The sequence below is a fragment of the Cervus elaphus genome, chromosome 16 (assembly GCF_910594005.1).
Source record: "Cervus elaphus chromosome 16, mCerEla1.1, whole genome shotgun sequence".
Taxonomy (NCBI): domain Eukaryota; kingdom Metazoa; phylum Chordata; class Mammalia; order Artiodactyla; family Cervidae; genus Cervus; species Cervus elaphus.
In genome coordinates this window covers 6,707,769-6,731,446 of record NC_057830.1, presented here as the reverse complement: position 1 = coordinate 6,731,446, position 23,678 = coordinate 6,707,769, and the positions used below count along the sequence as shown (strand labels likewise).

Genomic DNA, 23,678 nt, shown 5'->3' with positions numbered 1-23,678 from the left:
AATATAATCAATCTGATTTTGGTATTGACCATCTGGTGATGTCCATGTGTAGAGTCTTCTCTTGCATTGTTGGAAGAGGGTGTTTGCTATGACCAGTGTGTTCTCTTGGCAAAACTGTTAGCCTTTGCCCTGCTTCATTTTGTACTCCAAGGCCAAATTTGCCTGTTACTCCAGTTATTTCTTGACTTCCTACTTTTGCATTCCAGTCCCCTATAATGAAAAGGACATCTTTTTGGGGTGTTAGTTCTAGAAGGTCTTGTAGGCCTTCATAGAACAGTTCAACTTCAGCTTCTTTGGCATTAGTGGCTGGGGCATAGACTTGGATTACTGTGATATTGAATGGTTTTCCTTGGAAATGAAGAGAGATCATTCTTTCATTTTTGAGATTGCATCCAAGTATTGCATTTCAGACTCTTCTGTTGACTATGTGGGCTACTCCATTTCTTCTAAGAGATTCTTGCCCACAGTAGTAGATTTAATACACAGAACCTAACACACTCAAGTTCAATTAAATGAAACATGGCCCATTTCAGTTATCAGACATCCATGGTGAAGTATATAAGAAACCTGGCTCTGTATGTGATGCCTGACCTCTGGCAGCTTTAGAGCCCGGTTACTCTTTGCTCCCCGTCAGCCTCTCATCAATCCTAGGTGCTCCCACCTTTGCTGCCAGTGCTGTGTGCTCATTCGCTTTCAGTCGTGTCCGACTCTGCAGCCCTAAGGACTGTAGACCGCCAGGCTCCTCTGTCCATGGGATACTCCAGGCAAGAATCCTGGAGTGGGTTGCCATTCTGTTCTCAAGGGGATCTTCCCAACCCAGGGGTTGAACCCACATCTTTTATGTCTCCTGCATTGGCAGGCAGGCTCTTTACCACTAGTGCAACCTGGGAAGTCCTTGGGATGCTGAGATCATGCAAGCATCAGCCAGCACATGGAACCCACTCAACCTCCCTTCCTGTTACATAAAAGTCAAGCCAGTCTTTTTCACTTGCTCTCTCAAGCCATTTTTGTACCTTGCTTCAGAGCTGCCTCCTCCACTTTCCCCCAGAAATCTCCATCACATGAATGACGAACCTTTTAGAGTCCTCTTGGTACGTGTGTGTAGCACCATCCATTTCATCATCTGAACCAAATACTGACTGGGAGTCCATCCCCCTACTTCTGAGTGACCACAAATGTTTAGAGTTAAATGTTAAAACAACTTCATAACATGATAAATTTAAAAACTGTATAAGTTTAATTTCTGAGCAACCACATGAATAAAACTAGGTGCTTTTGTGAAATGACAGGTAATATTTACACTTAAAAATAATAATGACTCTCTAAACCTCTCAGACCCAAGGATCTGAAACTTGTTTGACAAATACAGTGATTCTGTAAAAATGTGAGAAATAAAAATACTACACTCAAAGAGTGAAGAGGGAGCGGGCATGCATACTGCCTCACCTGATCCGTGACTCTGGGGGCTGGATCTAGGAGATTAAAACTTGCATTGATTGACACCTTGGAAGAAATGTATGATGCGCACACAGATGGTACATACACCCTGGACCGTCCATAAAGGCTACTTCCCTGGTGGCTCAGAGGTCAAAAGCTTCTGCTTCCAATGCGGGAGACCTGGGTTCGATCCCTGGGTTGGGAAGATCCCCTGGAGAAGGAAATGGCAACCCACTCCAGTATTCTTGCCTGGATAATCCCATGGACAGAGGGGCCTGGTAGACCCCAGTCCATGGGGTCACAAAGAATCGGACACGACTGAGCGACTTCACCATCTACTATCTAAATGAAAGATGCAAATGATAAAGGAAAAACTTAAAGTATGTATTTTTCTCTTCTGTTCCAGTGGCCACTGCCACAGATACCTGTTTTCCCTAAATGGAATGGGGTTATCAATTCACACTGGTACATAGTATATACCAGGACTATTCCTAATGTCCCGTACCTTTTACACAAGTAAAAGCTAGCCTATAGTCAGCAGCCTGGACAGCCTCTCTGAATGAGATACAGCCTCTCTAAATAAAACATCAGAAACAATACAGGGTGCGGCAGGGGGGAAAGAGCTCCCTAAGGAAACAAGCTACAAAAGAGGAACTTTATTTTTATGCTGCGCTCACTGCCTAGTCGTGTCCGACTCTTTGTGACCCCACGGACTGTAGCCCAGCAGGCTCCTCTGTCCATAGGGATTCTCCAGGCAAGGATACTGGAGTGGGCTGCCATGCCCTCCTCCAGGGGATCTTCCCAACCCAGGGATCGAACCCAGGTCTCCTGCATTGCAGGCAGACTCTTTACTGTCTGAGCCACCAGGGAAGAAATGCTTTTATGCTGGAAGGTACTGTTGTTTTCCTTTTTTTCCCTGTGACTTCAACAGTCTATGCAACTGGATCTCAAACCTGCATTTCTCAGACCTTACCTTCCTTTTGATCACCAGACTGATGCATATTCCCAGTTGCTCACTTTATCTGGCCAGTTGGCATGCCAGTTGTAGGCTGGCGTGTTCGGGGAAGATATCCCTTGAAAACGTATACTCGGCATACTTAAGCATGAACTCAGCTCTCCAGGGCCTGCTCTTCCGCTTCTGTCCCATGTAAGGGACACAGGCACTGACAAAAGCACGTAGGCCTGACACTGGCACCGTTTCTAATCACCTCCCTCACCTCTCACCTCCTGCCTCCCACTACTCCATCACAATGTTCTCATCACCCGAGCAGCTTAATAGTTTTCACATCCCTTTATTCTTCCTTCTCATGACCACAGACATGTTCAGCTCCTGTTATTTTTCCTCCTGAGACACTATTACAGCTTCCTGACTGATCTGCCTGCATGCCCACGTGTTCAGTCACGTCCGACTCCTTGTGATCCGTGGCTCCTCTGTCCACGGGGTTTCCCAGGCAAGAACACTGGAGCGGGTTACTGTCTCCTTTTTCAAGGGGTCTTCCCGATCCAGGAATCGAACCCACATCTTCTGCATTGGCAGGCGGATTCTTTACCGCTAAGCCACCTGGGAAGCCTTCTTTAATCTAGCACCCCATTAACTACACTTCCTCCTATCCTAAGTCAAGCCCAATCCCACACCAGCCAGAAGCAAATTTAAAATGTAGGTGCTAATAATAATACATAAAAGCTTTAAATGGCTTTAAAGTGATCCTGGTAAAAGGAAAAATAAAAAAATCCTTAACACAGCTGTATATCCAGTGGGATTTTGTTCCCACCTATTTATCTTTCTAGGTTTATCTCATCACTGCTTCCCTCCCTCCCTAGGCCTTTTTAAACACTTTCTTTCTCCCTACTCTCTCATGCCCTTAAATCTTACCTCCTCCAGGTCTTCTGGGTGCCCTTCCTGATCCACTGCACCATTTGAGTCAGGTATCCACACCACCTTTTGTGTTTCTGCCTTACAGCATTGCATGATATTTTCCTTGCTACCTATGTCTCTCTAAGGCTAGACTGAGCTCTGTGAAGGCAGAGTGAGTTTTAATTTACCACTGCATCTGTAGCATCTCGTACGGTTCCCAAAACAAAGCAGGCACTAAAATTGTTGCTGGATAAAACCAGGGCAGGGGGGCGGGGGGGGTCAGCTTAGCTCATATGTCGATATCTATGAACATTTTGGGTCACGTTTAGCACCAGCTGGTTATGCCACCTCCTGCTCCTCCCACCAGCTGCCTCCCTAAATCACTGACTATTGCAACAGAAAAATGGGATGTGGTTGAAAGGTGGGTGGAGTGGTTCCCTGAGATTTCATTTTCCATAGAGGATCTTCTCAACTATGAAATCATTAAAAGCTGTGTTCCCATCTGGAAATTCAATCCAAACTTTGTCTTGATGCAAAATCAAGGCTCAAAGAGACACTTTCGATTGTGTGGTTATGTAAATGATATCTCAATAAATAAATAAAGCTGTTACAAACAAACAAGGATGTGCCTTCGGACACAGGGTCCCTTGAATTGCTCCTCAAAACACTTTCCTGGATGGGGAAGGGAGAAGAGGGAGCCAGTTCAAGTCCTAATTCTGTCACTAATGTATGACTCTCTTTGAGCAAGTTGCTTACTCTCTCTGGGACTCCATTTCACCAATAATAGAGTTATTAAATTAAGGATATTTCCAGTTGCAAATGCCAATGGTACTGGGGCCCCAGACCTTAGGGACTTCTTAAGCCAAGAGCTCCAAAAGGAGTCTCCCATTTCCTTGGACATCTGTGGAATAGGAAGAGAGAGAAATGCAGATCCCAGGGACCCTAAGGAGGCACTCCTGGGGCCTACAGCTGGTGTGTCAGATGAAGACAGCCAAGGCCAGCTCCGATCCAATAGATCAAAGGTCCAAGCCATCTCTAAGGCCTGCCTCAAAGCCTCTACCCTTATCCAGAGCCAAGGTGTTGCTAGGAAACAAGGGTCTGGAACCTGTGAGCCAACATCATGCAGGCTGGAATCACGCTGGTCTGTCTGTCTCTTTCCTCATTCCACCTGACCAAGTACTTCTAATTACTTTGTGGGAAGAGAAATGCCTCTCGGAGAGAACAGTCTGTGGGAACGCCTATTGTGGTTAAATAACAGTAAAAAGTAAATGGGGAGAGAACTGGAGCAAGAAAAGATGGAAGGAAGAGAAGGCAAGAAGGATTACCTTTGACCAGCTACGTGCCTTTGGATTATATATCTTACCCACTCTGAGTCTCAGTTTCCCAGGCATAAAGATACCAGCTTTAGAGGATTGTTTTGAGGATTAAATGAGACTGTGTATGTGAAGTGCCGCTGAATCCCCTGCCCCCTTGTGGTTCTCAGTACACGAATTCTGTTGTTACAGCAGGGCAGGAGGACATGCGGATTTTGGAGTCAGACAGTCCTGGGATAGAAAATGGCCTAGGACCAAGTCATGTGATCTTGCGCATATGAATCTTCTCATTTAGAAGATGGGATAACAATCTGGACCTCAGAGGGATGTTTTGGGCTTCCCTGGTGGCTCAGATGGTAAAGAATCTGCCTGCAATGTGGGAGACCTGGGTTTGATCCCTGGGTCAGGAAGATCTCCTGGAGGAGGGCATGGCTACCCACTCCAGTATTCTTGCCTGGAGAATCCAAAGGACCGAGGAGTCTGGTGGGCTACAGTCCACAGGGTCACAAAGAACCGGACACAACTGAGCAACTAACACAGGGATGTTACAGATGATGTGAGATCACATGATTAAATGGTTCACAGTAGGAGCAGAAAATCAGGCAGTCATTGCTGCCCACTCCTCTGTTACCCCTCCCCCAACACACACACACACACACACATATACACACCCACACACACCCACACATCCTTAACAACCATAAGCTTGGCGTTCGGTGGTGCTAACACTGTGCTCCACTTCTGGGCTCCAGGCTGACCTTTCTGATGACTCTGCCTTCTATTCCCACTTCCAGATTCAGCCAGGACTCAAATTCACAAGCTGGCAAATCAACCAGAGATTGACAGCCACGGGTTTAGAAGGTCTGGCAGGACGAGGGCTTACATGTTAGGCTGCTGGACTCAGAAGCGGAAAGGACTCTATCATTAGGCTTTTTGTTCTCGAAAACTAATTGTAATAAGCAGCATCACTAATTTGATTGTGTCTCACAGTAACAAATGACAATAATCCTAGCAAGCATTTCCTGAGCATTTCTTACATGTGGAGTGCAGAGATAATCACTTTCTGAACATTGATTCATTCGGTTCTCAAAACACTACTGTGAGGTGAGCACGATTAGGCCCATTTCAAAGATGAAGGAACTGAGGCTCAGGAAACCCTAAGTCACATCTGCAAACTCCAGAGATGACTCACACACCGCGTGATCTGTATGCTGTTATTTGCTGAAAGGTACACCTCTGGTAAGGAGGGGGCAAGAATGACTGATTTCCTACTATGGTTCCAATTAACCACATGATCTCTTATCATCTCCATAACAGCCCTGAAAGGTCCAGATGCTTTTCCAGCAATCCCCCTGGTACCTCCCAAATGGGCCCCTTATTTTCAGGCAGTAGGAAGTTCAGCCTCTCCTACTGGTGAGAATTCTCTGCTGTGGACACAGCGAGTGGCAGTTTCTCTACCGATGCGGGAGGCAGAAGTGCAGAGACATTCAAAGTTCTAGCAAAGAAGCCAAGGGCATCTGTCAGGAGCACCTGAGCTTACTCAGGGACTGTTGCTCCCAGCTGCTCTGGGCTGACTCTGGTCGGCTGCTCTACACACCCACTTTGCATCTTGCCCAGGCTACATCTCTCCACCTCCCTAGATGGCACATACCCTCACATCCCCAGGGCTGGGCTTAGCATGGGGAACTTTCCAGTCCATCCCAGGTGGTTAGAGGTCCATTTCGCTACTTTGCCTCCTCCACTCCTGCCCACCCCACCCCCAACACACACACACAAATGCACACATCAACGCATGCCTTAGGCTTCCCTGTCAAAGCATTTGTCCAGAGGGCTGTAATTATCAGTTCACCTTTTGAAAATCTTTCCCTTTTGACCATGAGCTCCTTGAGAGCAGGGGGCATGTCTCATTCACCTTGGCCACCTCAGCACCTCATGCAGGGCCAGGCATCTTCTAGGAGCTCGGAGCACTGCTGTGGAAAGTTGGGGGGTGGTGACAAGCGATGAAGGGAACACATGAGATGAGGGAGAGAAAACACCCCACGGTGTGAATCTGGGTGAGGCTGCTCTCAGGGTGGGAGGTTCGACCTACTAGTAAAAGCTTCCATCTGTGGATCTGTGCTTCGAGCCCCTTTTGTTCTCATAAAGGGGCTGAAGGCAGAAAGAAAACAAAAGCCCCACACTCATCTCTAGGGAAGCTCCACATTCTCAGGGCAAGGCTGACGTGCGAGAAGGGTCCCATCTAAAATCAAGCTCCCTGAGTCCCTGCGTGGCTCTCCCGGGGCTGGAACTGAGACAGGAGACCGAGTGTGGGCTGGCCCCAGGCTGAATAGAATCAAGGTAGGTGGTTTACAAGAGTGTCAATCTCTGAATGCATCACCTAACCAGAAGGACAATGGGGGTGGTCTCCAGTGCTTCGGGAAGTGATGTATTTGTGCACTCGTTTGTGTGTGTGCAAGCATTCAGAAATAGGAAAATGGGCCTGCTGCCAAACGAATGGCTCTGTGACCTAACAGCATGTGCGGGGACTTGGACCACCAGGAGTCTTTGAATTTGCTGTAGGTTTTCAGGTGTAGGAAGGCAGAATAATGTCTCTAGATGGTCATTACACTTCCCCTTTTGCAACTGCAGGTTTTAATGGATTACATAAACCCACCGCAGCTTTCCCATCTGTAGAATGGGAAAGGCCAGCCTCGATGGGCGTGGAAAACGCCTTACACAAGAGTCACCATTTCTCACCCTCAGACTCACACTGGACACTGCTAAGGGATCGCTGCATTCGCTCCCACCAAGCCTGGTCCGGATGAGCATCTCGTTCAATGCAGCGTGACGGTCACTACCGTTTGATCATAACTGACACATAAAGAGAAACTCAGGTCTGGTTAGATTCTCACTGAGGCCTCTCCCGCCCTGACAGTTTGGAAATGAGCCTCAGGGCAATGACAAGACACCTAGGAGTTTGCATCCGAGGTTTGTTTTTTTTTTTTTTTTTTTAAGGATTTTGACTTTATAGCACTGCCCCTGAATTAAGACAGAGAAGCAAGTTGTGCAAGGGGTGAATAAAGAAGAGTACCTCCACCCCTGCCGGAGCTGAGGGACTCAACTCCCAGTTTCAGCGCTCCCCAGTTCTTTCAGCTGTGGATGAGACAGGCAGAGAGCAGCAGGAACGGCCCCCCTGGGTCTGAGGCCGACATCTAAAGAGCTCTGTGAGGCTGCTCTGGTAGAGTTGGATGGGCAAGTTTCATCACTCACGTGCGGAAAGCAGCCTGGGTTCAAATCCCCGCTCTGCTGAGTTCCCCGGGGGTGAACGTCCACAAATCATCTTCCCCATCTGAGCCTGAGTTTCCTCAAGCGTGAAATGCAGATAACGACCTGACCTCACAGGCTGCCTGGGAGCAGTGAACTGGATGCAATAAAGTAGTGGAAGCGCTCTGTGAGAGGCACCGCGCTGAGCACAGGCAGAGGGGTGTAAGGACACGCCGTCAGGAAAAGAGACAAGTCTGCTCCATTCCAGACGGACTCAATCTAAACCGGCTACAAACGCGTTTTTTTGGTAATTTCATCTGGTGGAAACGGCAGTCCCCTGGGCCTATTTGTATTTAATGAACCACATCCTGTATCACCTTTTTGCATGATTCTGAGGAGACTAAGTTGGCGGTCTCCTCTGGCATACTGCAGGCCCCGGAGTGTCCAGCTCGTATTGAACCTCCTCCTACCGCCTCCAAGAAAAACAGCAGCCCGGAGCTGGAGCTATCCCACACACAGCTGCGCGGCCGAGGGGCTGGGGAGGGGCCGGGGACACTCAGCTACCTCCGCGCAGCACGGGGACCTTGGCACAGGTGAACGTGGCCAGGCTGCGACTTCAACCCACGTGATGGTTGAGAAGTAGGCTCAGTGTGACTCGAAGGCAGAGCGTGGGGACAGATGGGGCTAAAGGGGCTGATGGGGACACAATGGGTCTGAGAAGGTCCTGAGGCCACGGGCAGGAGTTTGGCAATGAGCCTCGGGCCAGTGACAAAGCACCTAGGAGTCTGCATCCAAGGAAAAGCATGGTGGGAATCTCCGTTTTAGAAACATCCCATGATGCTTCCTTTTATTATGTGCACTTGACCGGGCCATGAGGTATGCAGATATTTGTTTCCCATTCTTTTCTGACCCTGTGGCCTGCAGCCCACCAGTCTCCTCTTCCACTGGGATTTTTCAGGCAAAAATACTGGAGTGGGTTGCCAGTTCCTCCTCCAGGGGAATCTTCCCAACACAGGGATCAAAACCCTCATCTCTTAAGGGTTGTATTATATATTTATTTATATTATAATAAAATATAAACATTATATATATATAGGAAGAGATTTGTTGTTAGAAATTGGCTTATATGATAAATACTGTGTGTGTGTGTGTGTGTGCGTGCGTTTGTGTGCGTGCACTTTGTTGCCTCAGTTGTGTCCAACTCTTTGCAGCCCCATGGATTGTAGACCACTAGGCTTTTCTGTCCACGGGATTCCCCAGGCAAGAATACTGGAGCAGGCTGCCATTTCCTACTCCAGGAGATCTTCCCGACCCATGAATCAAACCCACATCTCTTGCCTCTCCTGCATTGGCAGGTGGATTCTTTACCCCTAGTGCCACCTAGAAAGCTATACACACACACACACACACACGTGTATAGATATATATGTGTGTGTACTGTTGCTGCTGCTTGCCACTTCCTTCTCCAGGGGATCTTCCCTACCCAGAGACTGAACCCGCGTCTCCTGTATTGCAAGCAGGTTCTTTACCACTGAGCCACTGGGGAAGCCCCATGTACAGATATCTAGAGATACAGAATCAATTATACATAGCTTTCATATATATTATATGTATTATAAATATATGTCATGTATATGTGAATATTATATATAATAAAGATATTTGTATCTATCTACCTGTCTACCGACCCATCTGTCCTGCTGGTTCTGTCTCTTTGGAGAGCCAGGCAGATCCATGTCCTCAGGGCAGTGCAGCCTGACCAGTGGGGGACAGGTGGATGCAGGGAGGCCAGGTAGGGGGCCGGTGCTAGAGTCCAGACGAGCCATGATGGTGGCAGAGGTGAGGTGGAGAGAAGTGGGCAATTCTTAAAGCTATGTGGAAATTGAAATTGATAAGACTTGCTACAGTTTTGAAATGGCAGGGGTGGGGGGGTGGGGGGAGCAAGGGAGAGGGAGATGTTGCGAAGGATTTCTAGGTTTGTGGTTTTGCCTCTAAATAGATACAGGTGTTCTTCATGAGAACACTGGAAACATCCCAGGCTGTGTGGGGCCGAGCCTGGGCAGGCAGGGAGCTAGCATGAGAGCGCATTATCAGAGGAAAGCTTGGAGGCAGACCACAAAGGGGGAGTCATTCGTGTAGGGATGGTAACAGACAGCATGGCTGTAAGTTCCCACAGAGACAATGGCAGTCCTGCAAAACCATACTGACCCGTTTGACAGAGAAGAATGAGCCTGTGAAGAAGACAGAGAAGGAACAGGCAGGAAGGAAGGTGGGCAACCACCAGGAAGATTCCCCTGATGCCAAGGAAGCAAGCATTAGACAGTGCCTCAAGCAGGAAGTGGCTGACTCCATCAAATGCTAATGAAAGGGCAAGCAAACAGGAGCTGAAACCTGCCCTGAAGATTAAATCACCAGGGAAGTGGAACCAGTACCCAGGCAGGTCTCAGCTCTGAGATCGACACCTTGCATGTCTGGTCAGCATCTTTGAAGCAAGTTCCCGCAGGGAACTGAAAGCCCGGGAGAGGTCTCCAGCTCCCATCAGCCCCTTGGCCACCCCTGTCCTCACAAAAGGAGGTGACACTTGACTACATCTTTCCCTTCTCCTCCCCCACCCCAACCCCTTAGGCCGCCTTTCAGACAGCCAGAATTCCTTTAAAGAGTAATCTAGGTATGCTTCAGCTGACATTCAAAAGTGCATTGTAATTCAAACGGAAATGCAGAAATTCATTCCCTTGGACAGTCTTGGGAAATTATAACAGAGATAAAACATCTTTTAAAGGTGGCGACAGGCATTTATCTATGGGGACATCTCTATTCGATAGACTCTCCTGATCCAGACTCAAGAGCAGTCCAACCTTCACATGGAGAATGTCTTTTCGGCGGGGTCACCGAGTCTCTAAATTTGGAAAAGACATTAACTGCATACATTTTCGCTTCTCAACTTTTTCCCTCCATTTCTCTTTGTGGATTTTGGTTTCCCCATGTCTGTCCCTCTTCGTTTCTCTGTCTCCTCCTATCTCCCTCAGTCAGTTTTTCTCTGTCTCTCTCTCTCTCTCAAACACACACACAGAATGGACAATTCCTTTGCAGGCATACACCCTTTATCTTCCATAGTTACTTTCTCCATGAGAAAGAAGCAACGGTAAATTCAGGAAACCTACCAGATTTGCTATTTCTGCATGCATCGCCATCCCTTCGGAATACGGAATAACAGGGCATAACAAAAGGGCAGGGTTACGGAGTCTTCTGACGTCTTCCGAGTAGACCTTCAAGGCTCCCTCCCTCACCAGCTCGACCCCAGGGGCCCCTCTCGATCTACCCCTGTCCTGGATCCTAAGTCAGCTGAAAAGAGAAGGGAGTAAATTAGCCATATCTCCCCCTGCCCCTGTAGACATACATGTGCACTACACACACACACACCCCTGAGATCACTGTTACCGAGGGGACGCGGCAGCCACTGGTGGAGGGCGTGGACTGCATCAAGAAAACAATTAGGTGCCCAGCTCGTTGCTAGATGAGTCATCATTGATGGGTCTATGCTCTCACTGGATCTCTTATCTTAAAAATGGAAAAATTGATCTTAGAGTGTGAATCAATTTGCCCAAGATCACACAGCTTCTAAGAGGGAAACTGGGACTGCAACCAAGGTCCATCTGACTGCAACTTGTCTTTTATCTCCAAATGAGGCAGTCTTTATCCAAGATGGAAGAAGCGTAACTTTATATAGAGTCCTCATCATCGGACTCATGTGTCAAGGTCAGTCCCAGTTTCCCTCTTACAAGCTGTGTGATCTTGGGCAAATTGATTCACACTCTAAGATCGATTTTTTCCATTTTTAAGACATGGGATCCAACGAGAGCATAGACCCATCAGTGATGACTCATCTAGCAACGAGCTGGGCACCTAATTGTTATCTTGATGCAGTCCATGCCCTCCACCGGTGGCTGCCGCGTCACCTCAGTAACAGTGATCTTAGGTGTGTGTGTGTGTGTGCGCGCACGCGCGTGTGTATGTCAAGTCAAAGAAGGAAATGAAGCCCTGATTGAGAGAGAGGTAGCTTCTCAAAATACAGGTGTATCAGGAACACAGTGGCATAGAGTGAAAATAGTAAGCTGGGACAAGAAACTGCAAGCTTCACAAGGCAGTTGGAGCCTGGCCTGGGAGCAGAGGTGATGGCCGAGGGAAACTGGCAGACTGAAGAGCTTCCGAGGGAATCGTGCCTGGGCTGGGAGTCTCCTGGGATGACTTCAGCTACTCCAGCTGCCTCCTGAGGTCCAGCTGTCCCTGACTTCTGCCAGCACCACCCAGCTGACCTGTGCAGAGCTCCAGTCCCCTTCAGACTGGTGGAATGCCCAGAATATCCACTTGGTGACAGGAAACCCCTCCTCCCTGCCTGGATCCTTCCCGTTCTCCAAGGCATTCCCAAGGTCTCTCTGGAATCTGCATCAGAAGCTGGGTCTGTTATTCTAGCTTTCACTTCACCCTACTACATGGAAGCAATACATAAGTGTCGACCACCACTTCCCCTTTATGCATCTAGAGCAGATACTGCTAATTGACCACGTTGACCAGCTAATTGACCAGCGTTCTTTTCTGATGACCCCAGTGACCTCCACACAGTGTCTGGACAAGGCACTCCTCAACTGATCAGAACTGGCATATGAAACAAAATTCATGGGCCACTGTGACAGTGACTGAGTTCCCTGCCACACGCCAGCCACCTGCCTTTCTCCAGCTGCCTACCAGTAGATCAAAAAAGTCTATCACAGAAATGACAGAGCATTGGAAGGCTAGTACAGGCTGAAATGACAGAGCATTGGAAGGCTAGTACAGGCTGAAATGACAGAGCATTGGAAGGCTAGTACAGGCTGAAATGACAGAGCATTGGAAGGCTAGTACAGGCTGAAATGACAGAGCATTGGAAGGCTAGTACAGGCTGAAATGACAGAGCATTGGAAGGCTAGTACAGGCTGAACCCACGTGCGGACAGCACCCACGTCTTGCCTACTGCAATGTCCCAGCATTACACGAGGTCTGCAGTGAAGAAGCACTTAGGAAATACCAGTGAACCAGAGGGTAATGAATGATCAATGTGACTTTCTTTATCCTGTGGAATGCACACTTAGAAGCACTTATGGGAATGAGAGTAAAACTCTCACGGGAGATATTTTAATCAGGCACATTCACCCCAACCCCCTTGACCTTCCATGATTTCTAGTGGCTGGATCACAACAGTGACCAGAGCCCCACCATTAATTAGGAAACCTGGAAAGACCGGGACATTGGACTCAGGTTGGAATTTAAACACTAGTTCATTCAGTAACACACTGTGTGGTCCAGGCAAGCCCCCGATCACTTCTGAGTTCAGATTTCCCTTTCTCAGTGATGAGAGGTGGGTCCTCTTGCCTTTTTTTGCCTCGAGGGGCAGGTGGGAAGACCAAAGGCAGGCCTGTGAACTGTGAAGGGCTGTGTAATGTCCGTGGTTGTTACACATGCCCCATTTGGTCTCTTCTCTCTGACCTCCTTTTTCAGCCTTGGCCTTTCCTGCCAAGAATAAACCACATAGAGTTCAAAGAATTCTGGAGCCCTCTACCCTCTACTGTGAGGATATTTGCAGGGACTCATGACATACATGTTTCTCAGGGAGAATTAAGGGCTGAAGTCACACACTAGCAAGAGCTGTGGATGATCAATGCTCAGCGGACGCCATAGCATTCACTTCATGGTAAACTACAGCTTTTTATGTACTTACTATAAGCAAGGTAGGTACGTGCTCATTTCATTCTCCCAAAAGGCATGCAAGGGAATTACTGTCCCTCACTTAACATAGGAGGAGACTGAAACTTAGGAATTACTTTGCCTGAGGTTTCCTGACAGGGATGTAAGAAGAGGCAGCAGGACTTGAAATCGTTTCTGTCCCACCTGAAAAAGGCTTTCACACTCTGCATTGGGTTCTCAAGGCAATAATTCTGAAGTGGTTTGCCATTCCCTTCTCCCGTGGGCCACATTTTGTCAGACGTCTCCACCATGACCCATCCACCTTGGGGGGCCCTGCCTGGCATGGCTCAGAGTTTCAGTGAGTTACACAAGGCTGTGATCCATGTGATTAGTTTGGTTAGCTTTCTGGGATTGTGGTTTTCATTCTGGAGGCCATGGGATTGAAGTTCCAGAGCTGAGTCTTTGGAAAAGACCCTGATGGTGGGTGAGATTGAGGGCAGGAGGAGAAGGGGGCGACAGAGGATGAGATGGTTGGATGGCATCACCGACTCAGTGGACATGAGTTTGAACAAACTCCAGGAGATGGTGAAGGACAGGGAAGCCTAGCATTCTTAAGTCCATAGGGTCGCAAAGAGTTGGACACAACTTAGCAGCTAAACAAGAACTGTCGCACTTGACATTGTTCTAATTTGTCCTCTCCCCACAAGCTCTGCCCCCAGAGTGATCGGCTTCCAACCCCAGATTCATCCTGACCTGCTCCCTAGTGAACCCTGGTTTCACAGATGTCAATGACACACAGGTGTTGATGACACAAAGGTGGCTGGGGAGAGAGACACCCCTCAACTATCTGTCAGTCTAGAAGTTTTTCCATCGTTCAGGGGAAATTTTCCAACTTCTCTACCACTTCCTCCCCAGCATCACTTCCAAGTTTAAAAGGTAAAACTACAGTGTTTGATGCACCGCCTGGGTGTCACCTCAGGTAAAGACAGAGAGGAGGAAACTCACAGATCAGTTACGCCGTGTTAGTGCATCACTGCGCTATTCTGGGGCTTCCCTGGTGGCTCAGACAGTAAAGAAACTGCCGGCAAGGCGGAAGATACGGGTTCAGTCCCCAGGCCGGGAAGATCCTCTGGAGAAGGGAATGGTTACCCACTCCAGCATTCTTGCCTGGAGAGTTCCATGAACAGAGGAGGCTGGTGGGCTACAGTCCCTGGGGTTGCAAAGAGTCGGGCACGACTGAGCGACTAACATTTTCACTTTTCACTATCATCCTGTTCTGGGAGCCAACATGGGAGAGAGAGGAGAGAAAAGTACCTTTGCCTTGTAAGCCCAGAAGGCAAAGCTACTGGACCAAGTTCAGTAGCTACTGGCCAGCAAGTTTATGACAAACTTGGAACTTGTTTGAGTCTTGAAGGGGACCCCTGGTTGCATGTCAGCTTCTGTCTGCCCCTCTCCCCATCCTACTTGCCATAAACCACTGGACAAGGAATGGCATTCTCTGGATGAAGAAGTCCAGGTCCTGGAAGCAGCTGAGGAAGGCTATGGGTGGGGTGCAGCCTGAGAGTCATGTCCCAGGCCCCGAACGCAGGACGAGGCAAATTAGTTCTGTGGCCACAGTGAGGAAGGTTTTTATAAACATAACCTAATTGTATTACTTCAAAGTCCAGAAGCTCATTGCTCTGCTTAATGATGTGTCACGTTATTTATAGGGTAGCACAATGAGACTTCTATTGATTTAATGCACTTCCTTAAAGACTGTCATTGTCACAGCCATAAAACGAAGCTATTCCCAGACAACTCAATTATTCCCCTGCGCCTATAAACCACCCCGTGCCCCACACAGCTGCACACAGGAGGGGAGGCGGGCTGAGACCATGACGGGGCGGGGGGTGCCAAGGGAGGGTTCTGGAGAGGACAAAGGCAGGAGCTCCATCCAGGGGATGGACAGCCCGATCCAGGGGAGCTGTGGGACTCTGAGCCAGAGTCTTCTTTCCTTCAGCCTTAGTTTCCCCAGCCGTAAAACGAGAGCGCTGAGCCCAGTGAGAGCACTCAGATCCCTTCCAGCGCCTGCATTCTGCAGTTTGATGAGTCACGCTTGGTTTGGTTCTTGGAGGCCATGTGGCTGGGCCACATGGAGAAGGTACAAGCCCACTGTTAACATCGCTCCTCACCCTTCCCATTGATTGACAGCCTCTCTTTTTAAATTAATTGATAATAATAGTAACAATGATAACAGGAAGTGATCTTTACCCCGCTGCATATTAGCTTTGTGTCTACAGGGCACTTGACTTGTTGACTATCTGACACTCATTTTTTCATTGGTGAAAGGGGCCTGTGACTACATGGAACTGTTATAATACATAATGTACGTAGCCATATGTCCATCTTTCTCAAAATGTTATCGCATAAACTACTTCCCTTTAATGTAGGAAGTGGACAGGAATAGCCAGAGTACCCATTTCACAGGAAGGGAAAACTGAGGTGAGAAGGGGACAGATTTTCCAAGGGGAGTGACAGAGATGGGTCTCCTGCTTCGGGGAAATTCCAATTCTGATAAATAGCTGAGAAATGGAAGGAAATAAGGCCTGGTGATCCTGCCTGAGGGTAAAGGCGTCTCCATGGCAGAGACTTGAAACTCTCCCCTCAGACGTGAGTTGGTCACTCCCAAAGGAGCCAGCGCTGTCCTGAGGTTCTTCCAAGAAGCCTGGAGAGAAGGCGTCGATGAGACAGCACTCCCCTCCCCTACAGTCTCCCCAGCCTCCTGACCTTGGCAGTCGTTTTGAGAGGACAGAGTGGGAAATGAGGAACTCGCAGTAGAAGGCCAGAGCTCCGGAGTCCACCCTGGGGTCTCAGAAAACGCCTGAACTGAAAGAATCCTGAGGAATCATCACACGGCCCCTCACTCCATCCCCGGTGAACATGAAGCCCAGAGAGGCGCGGGGACTTGCTTGCGGCCGCCCAGTTTCTACGTGGCAGGGCCAGGATTTCGCTCCCAGGAGCTCAGTCACCCCCCCGGCAGCCTGACCTCCACGGCCCAGCTGGCCGCCACCTCCAGCAAGCCCTCCAGGCCTACCTTTCTGGTACTGAAGCCACAGCTGCTGCTGGACCTTCTTGCTGGGGAAGTGAATGACGCAGGTGAGCTCGGAGCCGTAGAGGGCCTCCGCGATGTAGTGTGAGCCGTAGTGCTGGAGGAAGGACAGCAGCTCCTCCCGACTGCTCTCCTTGGTCAGGATCTTGAGGACGTTGGTGAAGCCTGGACAGAGGAGGAGCAGGTGGAGGGGGTCAGAGCGGGGAGGCTGGCGCCCAGCAAACGGCAAGCCCGGATTTGGTACCTTGTCCTTCAGCATAGCCTCGGCCAAACGTGCACAGCATCCCTCCCTTACTTGGCAAAGACCACTCTCTCTGGTGGACACAAGACGGAACACCAAGAGGGAGTCAACAGCAGAGGAGGGACAGAAGCTGGCGACCCAAAGGTCACAGCCAGGAAAGATCCAAGCTGAGGTCTCCTGAGCAGCTAACATGCAGCGGGCACGCTGCTAGGTGTTCCAGCCCCTTTGTCTAGTTTAACCTCAGTCCAGCACTGCAGTCCCAACCATGACGAGCCCCGTCCAGTAGATGAGCAAGTCAAACGTCAGAGACTGGAAGTGATTTGCCTCGGTCCCCCAGCCAGAGGAGCGAGGATTCCAACCGACTTCTGTGTCCACCCCGAAGTGCACACACTGCTCACACACCCGATTACCCTGGGCCTGAACCGTCCACGGCTGGAGCCCAGGGGGCTGCGCTAGCCCTGGCTCAGCAGACATTCTGTACCCTCAGATGTAAGCCCTGGCTTAGCTTCCTAGAACATCGCTTCCCTTTCTGTCTCCAAAACAATGGTATGTTCTTTCTCCCACCACTGACAAGGGCCTCCTTGCCGTTCCATTGTCCTTAGCTCCGTGCCAAGGGGACCTGAGTCCTCAGTGCCTGGCATAGGGCCTGCAGAGCCATCACCCAGCGACCACTGATCCCTGCCCTCTTCCTCCTGCAGGCAGGTCACCAAGCTATGCTTTCAGGAGCCTCAACACCTTTCGGGCTCTTTTGTGCTCTGAATAAAGTCCAGTGACCTTACCTGGGTATCCCAGGGTTCCAAGCTCATCTCCCATGAGCACATACATTAGGCTTTACCTCTGGCCAAATCTGTTTTCCTATTTCTCCTGAATGTGATTTGGCATTTCCATCACACTTTCTTCATTTATATCCCCCTCCCACCACTCTGAACACACACACACACACACACAAACACACACACACACACACACACACACACACCACCACCATTTACCTGGAATGGTCTTCCACTTCCTCTCTAAGTCACATCCATGTTTCCAGACCCCAGGAAGTCATCCCTCCCCCAAGAAGCTTTTCACACCATCCCGGCCTGGGGCATCTCCTCCCTGTACCTTCAACAGGCACCACCTTGAAAGCAGAAGCTCTGTCCCATTTGTCTCTAAATCTGCACATGCGTCCTTTCCCACCCCCCACCCCCCAACCAGGTTCACGACACAATTTCCAGACACGGCAGGTGCACCAACTCCATTATGAGAACAAGAACAACTGATTCTGCGCCACATCAAAGTAAAATGTAAAAGAGCAAGCGCTTCTTCAACATTGAAAATGAGCTTCAATTTGCAAACATTTGATTTACAAGGGGGTTCTCGGGAGCGTCATTATTGATTAATTAAAGCAGATACACCTTTGTAGTTCTAACAGGAACATGGCAGTCATTCACAAGTGCGGTGGAAAGGTGTAGGTGGTGGCGAACACAGAAATAGGACTCAAAGAATGGGTGCTTGATTAGAACAACCCTTCTCCATCAACCTGTTAACTCATGCAACTGGGTAATTAATACAACAGAGTTAATAATGAGCTGATTTCTGCTCAGTAAAAAATAACACCATGGAGAGGCCCTGTGGCTCTTTAGGCAGACAACCCTGCCATCACCTCATTGACCTGCTCCTGTCCTGCCACCTACTAGCTGTGAGACCTTGGGCAACTTAACCCCTCTGACCCTTGATTTCCTTATCTGAAAAATAAAGGGATAAAGAATGCCTTCCTCTTGAGACTGATGTAAGTCCCAAGATACAAGACATTATAAAGTGCTTGGCTGATGTCAGCCATAAATACTATTTACACTTCCCCAATACCCAGGCTAAAGAGTTCCATGGTGCTTATGAACAAAGTGATACTGGAAAAGAAAAAAGATAAGAAAGCAGCTGGCTGATAATCAGGAGACACTCAGATAATAACCCAGTGGCATTGTCATGAGTAAGAGTCAGGGCAGAAAAATCCAAGTTTGGGCCTCATCTTTCCAGAGTCCATTACCCATTCCTTTTCCAGTTTTGTTTAATTTGTATTCCTTCATGTAAAAGGAGGACCAAAAGGAATATAAGGCACAGGAATAAATAGGATCCAAGCCCGACCCACAGTTCTCAGGTCAGAGCTGAGGTGCAGGAGACAGACAGGATTCTGATACGAATCAGGTACTTGGTAGTGTTTTAACACCAGCAGTTGAGCGCATTACTCCCGGGGAACAGATAATGGGGGCGGCATCTCTGAGTAACGCAGGATACGCAAGGAGATCCAGGCAGAGGGAACGGCATGTGCAGACTCACAAAGCCGAGAGAGAAAATGTCCCGTTTTGAGAACTCTTAAGTCCCGTTTGAGACTTGTAAGTCTCAAACTAAGTGTCCCATTTGAGAATTATAAGCCATCCGCATCACGGGGAATGATCCATGTGGGCAAAGTGTGTGTGTGTGTGTGTGTGTGTGTTGGTGAGGGGAGGGGGAGCGGGGATGCATCACTGCTGAGTAGGAGGAGACGGGCAGGAAAGGAAATCAGAAGAGACTAGAGGAATCAGTGCCTGAAAGAATCCACCCGCCTGAAACACTTCGAGCACGTACGCGTGACCTAGATTGTCACCCCCTGCTCAGACCCCCGCTCCCTGCAGGAGCCCCTCTGCCTTCCCAGAATGGACGGCGGTCCCGTTACTGCACTGACCCCTGTAACGGGTGGCCGTCACCGTCTGTCTGCTTGTCCGTCCACCCTCCCTGTGAGCTCCTTGATGGCAGGGGGCGAGGCCTCAACGCTCAGCCGTCCCCAGCGCCGGCAATGGCCCTGGCACGCCCCGGGACCGTGCTGCATCACGCCACGCCCCCCGGCCGCGGACGGCGGGGCTCACCTGCCGAGAGGGTGATGGTGCTGAGCTTCACGCGGTAGAGGTTGCTGCGGACACGCCACTGCTGCACCATGGGGTACCCCATGGCCTCGTCGTACCTGATGTCTCCTGGGGAGCGAGCAGGAAGGTCACGTGAGCCCCGCGTTCACAGGCCTCACCCCGCAACCCCGCCCTGCAGCCCTGGGCCCTGGGTAACAGCCCCCTCTTCTAAGAGGACAGAGGCTCGGTGCTCCTGGCCGACGGTGGGATCTGCACCCCGCCTCCAGGCCTCTTCCTTCCTGGCCTCTGACCTCGGCCTCAAGCCGCCCTTTTCTCTCTGCTCTGGAGCTCACATGACCCCTTTACCCTACAAGCCAGAGTGGGTTTCTGGTTCTACTTAACCCCGGAGGCAATTTGCCAAGGGGCGCTAGACACTGTGGTGCCTCAGTTTCCCCTTCGGATCCCATGGCTACCTAGGCTGACCTTATTTCGTAGGCGTGTTGTGAGACTCAAATAAACTAAGAGCAGTGGGAGTCTTTTGATCACCTCGAAATGTCCGGCATGTGGACTGGGGGCCCTTGCATCACCTACGGCCTGAGGCTACTTCTGTACAAAGACAGCGCAGCTAAGCACTTGTGACACAGACCCCGTGCAAAGCCCCGCACATTCACTAGCTGACCTTTTATGGCCGCCCACCCTGCACAGACTATTTCCTAACAGGGAAACATGAGACGTCCTTTGACGTCTCATAAAATACCTGTGTGCACACATAAAAGCTTCCCATTTTAAACAAGATCGAGAAACACTGGCTAAACAAAGTTAAACAAGATTTTAAAAAAACAGACTGTATAATTTCTCAGCTCCTTGAATAAATTAATATACATTTTAAAGGTACAGGAAGACTGCGTGCAGCGTTTTGCAAATGTCTTTGGCTGAGGAGCCCCATTTCTAGGGCCCAATGACACTCAAGTTTCATAGAACATGTTTTTTGAAACCCAAGTATACACAAAACATAAATAAAGAAAAAAAAATAACACAACAAAATGTTAACAAGTGGTTAACTTGGTTAGCAAGTGGATGCGTAAAAGATTCCTGTTTTCTGATTTATATTCATCTCCATTTTCTAAATTTTCTACTCTAAGCACTGCAGACTCCCTTTTTTGTAATCAGGATTAAAAAAAAAAAAAGACATGAAAAAGAAATGCTAGTCACATCAGCAGTTATTATTTTTGTTGTTATGTATCCTCGGCAAATGGCAGGCACATTTTCTATCCTTTTCTCTTGTCCCCTGGTGCGGAGGCACTTAAAGAGGTATTTGATACCAAGATTAAAATGAGAATCTCATGGAACAAATGATTTCTTCCTGGACATTACTGCAGTATTAAAGTTGTCCATTACTGTCAACTTCTTTTTTTTCTTTTTTTTCCCTCCCTAGCCTTTTCAGAAATAATGTAATTTTTTAGAGGCTTTCATTTTAAAGTAAAATATTCATGATCCCCAAAGATAAGTCCACTGGAGCAAGGTTGTTTTGTTAGAAATACGTCCTCTCTGTTTATCTGCTCTGCCTGCCCTGCCCGTCCTTAGCAGACACTGGGGAGAGGAGGAGAGAAGGTGGGAGAGGAGGACAGGGCCGTGCTTCAGTCAGGGTGAAGGAAACAGTCTGCACGGGAAGACCGGACGCCAGCCCCAGGCAGCCTCTGCCCCATCTACTATTACTTTTTTCTAAATGTTTAATCTTGTTTCATCTAATTATTATTACCTTTCTGGCTGTGCCTCCGCATACAGGATCTTAGTTCCCCGACCAGGGATTACACCCTTGCCCCCCGAAGTGGAAGTGCAGGACCGCTGGACCATCAGGGAAGTCCCTGCCCCATCTATGATTGCCCTTCCTAATTTGGAGCAGACTGGGAGGGGGTATTGGCAACCAGGGCCATCCCCAAGGGAACAAGGCAAACATTTCAGTACAGGTTGTTGATGCAGCTCATTTACTCGGTGGTAGCAAGTTTGAGTAAACTCCGGGAGTTGGTGATGGACAGGGAGGAGGCCTGGCATGCTGTGATTCATGGGGTCGCAAAGAGCCGGACACGACTGAGCGACTGAACTGAGCTGAACTGAACTGACAGTGTCCAAAGGGCTTCCCTAGTGGCTTAGATGGTAAAGAATCTGCCTGCAGTATGGGAGACCTGGGTTCGATCCCTGGGTTGGGAAGATCCCCTGGAGGAGGGCATGGCAACCCAATCTAGCATTCTTGCCTGGACAATCCCCCATGGACGGAGGAGCCTGGTTGGCTACAGTCCATGGGGTTGCGAAGAGTCGGATACAACTGAGCGACTAAGCACCAAAAGAAAAAACCAAAACGAAACACAAAAGCAACAACAACAACATCAAATAAACAAAAACAAAAGTCCCAAACCTACTGCCTCTTTCACTGATCAAAACATTTACAAGACCAGCTTGTCTGCCCCTCATCCCCTCCCGAAGCCTCCCCTGTAAGTAATCATCATTCCATCCTATGCTTGCCCCATTCCTGGTCCATACTGGATTCCACCTGGAATATAAGCTCTTTCAGTGAAATGTCAGTTGCTTGAGGTCAAGGCCATGGTCTACATTATTCCTACTCCTGTGCAGCCTGGAGTACAGAGGTTCCAATACTCCAAAACAGAGCCTGATGTATAGCAGGCTGTCAACAAATACCTGTTTACTGACTCACTCTCTTGCCTCTCATTCCTGACCACAAACCATCCTTGGTCCTACTCAACTCCTGACCCCCATCTTACCTGATCCTGTCCTAGATTCCCACGCAAGGATTAGGAGTGACATGAAGCCCTGGGATGGGGAGAGGTGTTTTTTTTCTGATGAACAACAAAAACAAATAACTCTTAAAATGTAATGGTCCCTTTATTAAGGAACCCCAAATCAAAACAAATAACCCTAAGAGTCTGTACCACTAATGCAGAACCACAAGGTTCTATCACAGAGGCAGAGTCAGGGCCCTTACAACTTGGAAAAGTCCCCCATAAAAGGGCAAGAGAGGAACTGGGAGCAGATGAGGAGGAGCAGAGGGCATCCTGCCGTGGGATGGAAAAATACAAGCTTCAGGAGAGCCTGCCGAAGATTGCTTCCTCCTCGGAGGGGAGAGACAGAGGTTGTGGGTGGCGGGGGGTGCAGGGAGCAGCAGAGGGGAGTGAAAAGGGCAGAAGAGCTGGAGCCACAGCACCGGTCCCGGTTCGGGCAGACCTGCTGTGTGGCCTTCAGCTGCTCCCTCCACCTGTCTGAGCCTGGACGCCTCAGCTACAAAAGGAGAAAAATAATACCACCCTACCGCACGGCTCAGTGCCCACGTTCAAAAACAAGCTGCATAACTGATGCGCCGTAAGTGAAGAGGCTCCTGGTTGGGGTGGGGGTGGGGAAGGTCCACTTGCTTTATTTTAGAATGACTTAAACATGAACTGCATGTTTCTAGATTCCATGCATATGTGTTAACACATAGGATTTGTTTTTCTCCTTCTGGCATACTTCACTCTGTATCATAGGCTCCAGGTTCATCCATCTCATTAGACATGACTCCAATGTGCTCCATGGTATGGCTAAGAGAGGTGGGAAAGGCTGGGCGGTAGGAGGGAGGTTCAAGAAGGTGGGGACATATGTATACCTGTGGCTGATTCATGCTGATGTGTGGCAGAAAGCAAAGCAATATTGTAAAGCAATTATCTTTCCGTTAAAAATAAATAAATTTAAAAAAAATGCACTGCATGGTCTCACTTCCGTGTGGTATCTAAAACCTTTGAACTCATTAAAGCAGAGAATAGGCTGGTTGGTGGCAGGTGGGGTGATGAGCAGATGCTGGCCGAAGGGTCCAGAGGTTCAGTTCTGGGGATGGATGTATTTGCTGATCCCACGTGCAGCCTGGTGGCTGTGG

At 49.0% G+C, this 23,678-nt stretch overlaps 1 protein-coding gene across 4 annotated transcripts in view; it reads right to left on the bottom strand.

Annotated features, from left to right (window-relative positions):
• Nucleotides 1–23,678, bottom strand: part of ASTN2 (astrotactin 2) — a 993,079-nt gene that overhangs the window by 242,747 nt on the left and 726,654 nt on the right. For all 4 annotated transcript variants that reach the window (XM_043927598.1, XM_043927599.1, XM_043927600.1 and 1 more), the window contains 2 exons: nt 19,784–19,888; nt 16,640–16,819 (listed from right to left, as the gene is read on the bottom strand). In XM_043927598.1, coding sequence (XP_043783533.1) covers nt 16,640–16,819; nt 19,784–19,888 — 285 coding nt within the window. The remainder of the gene's footprint in view (nt 1–16,639; nt 16,820–19,783; nt 19,889–23,678) is intronic.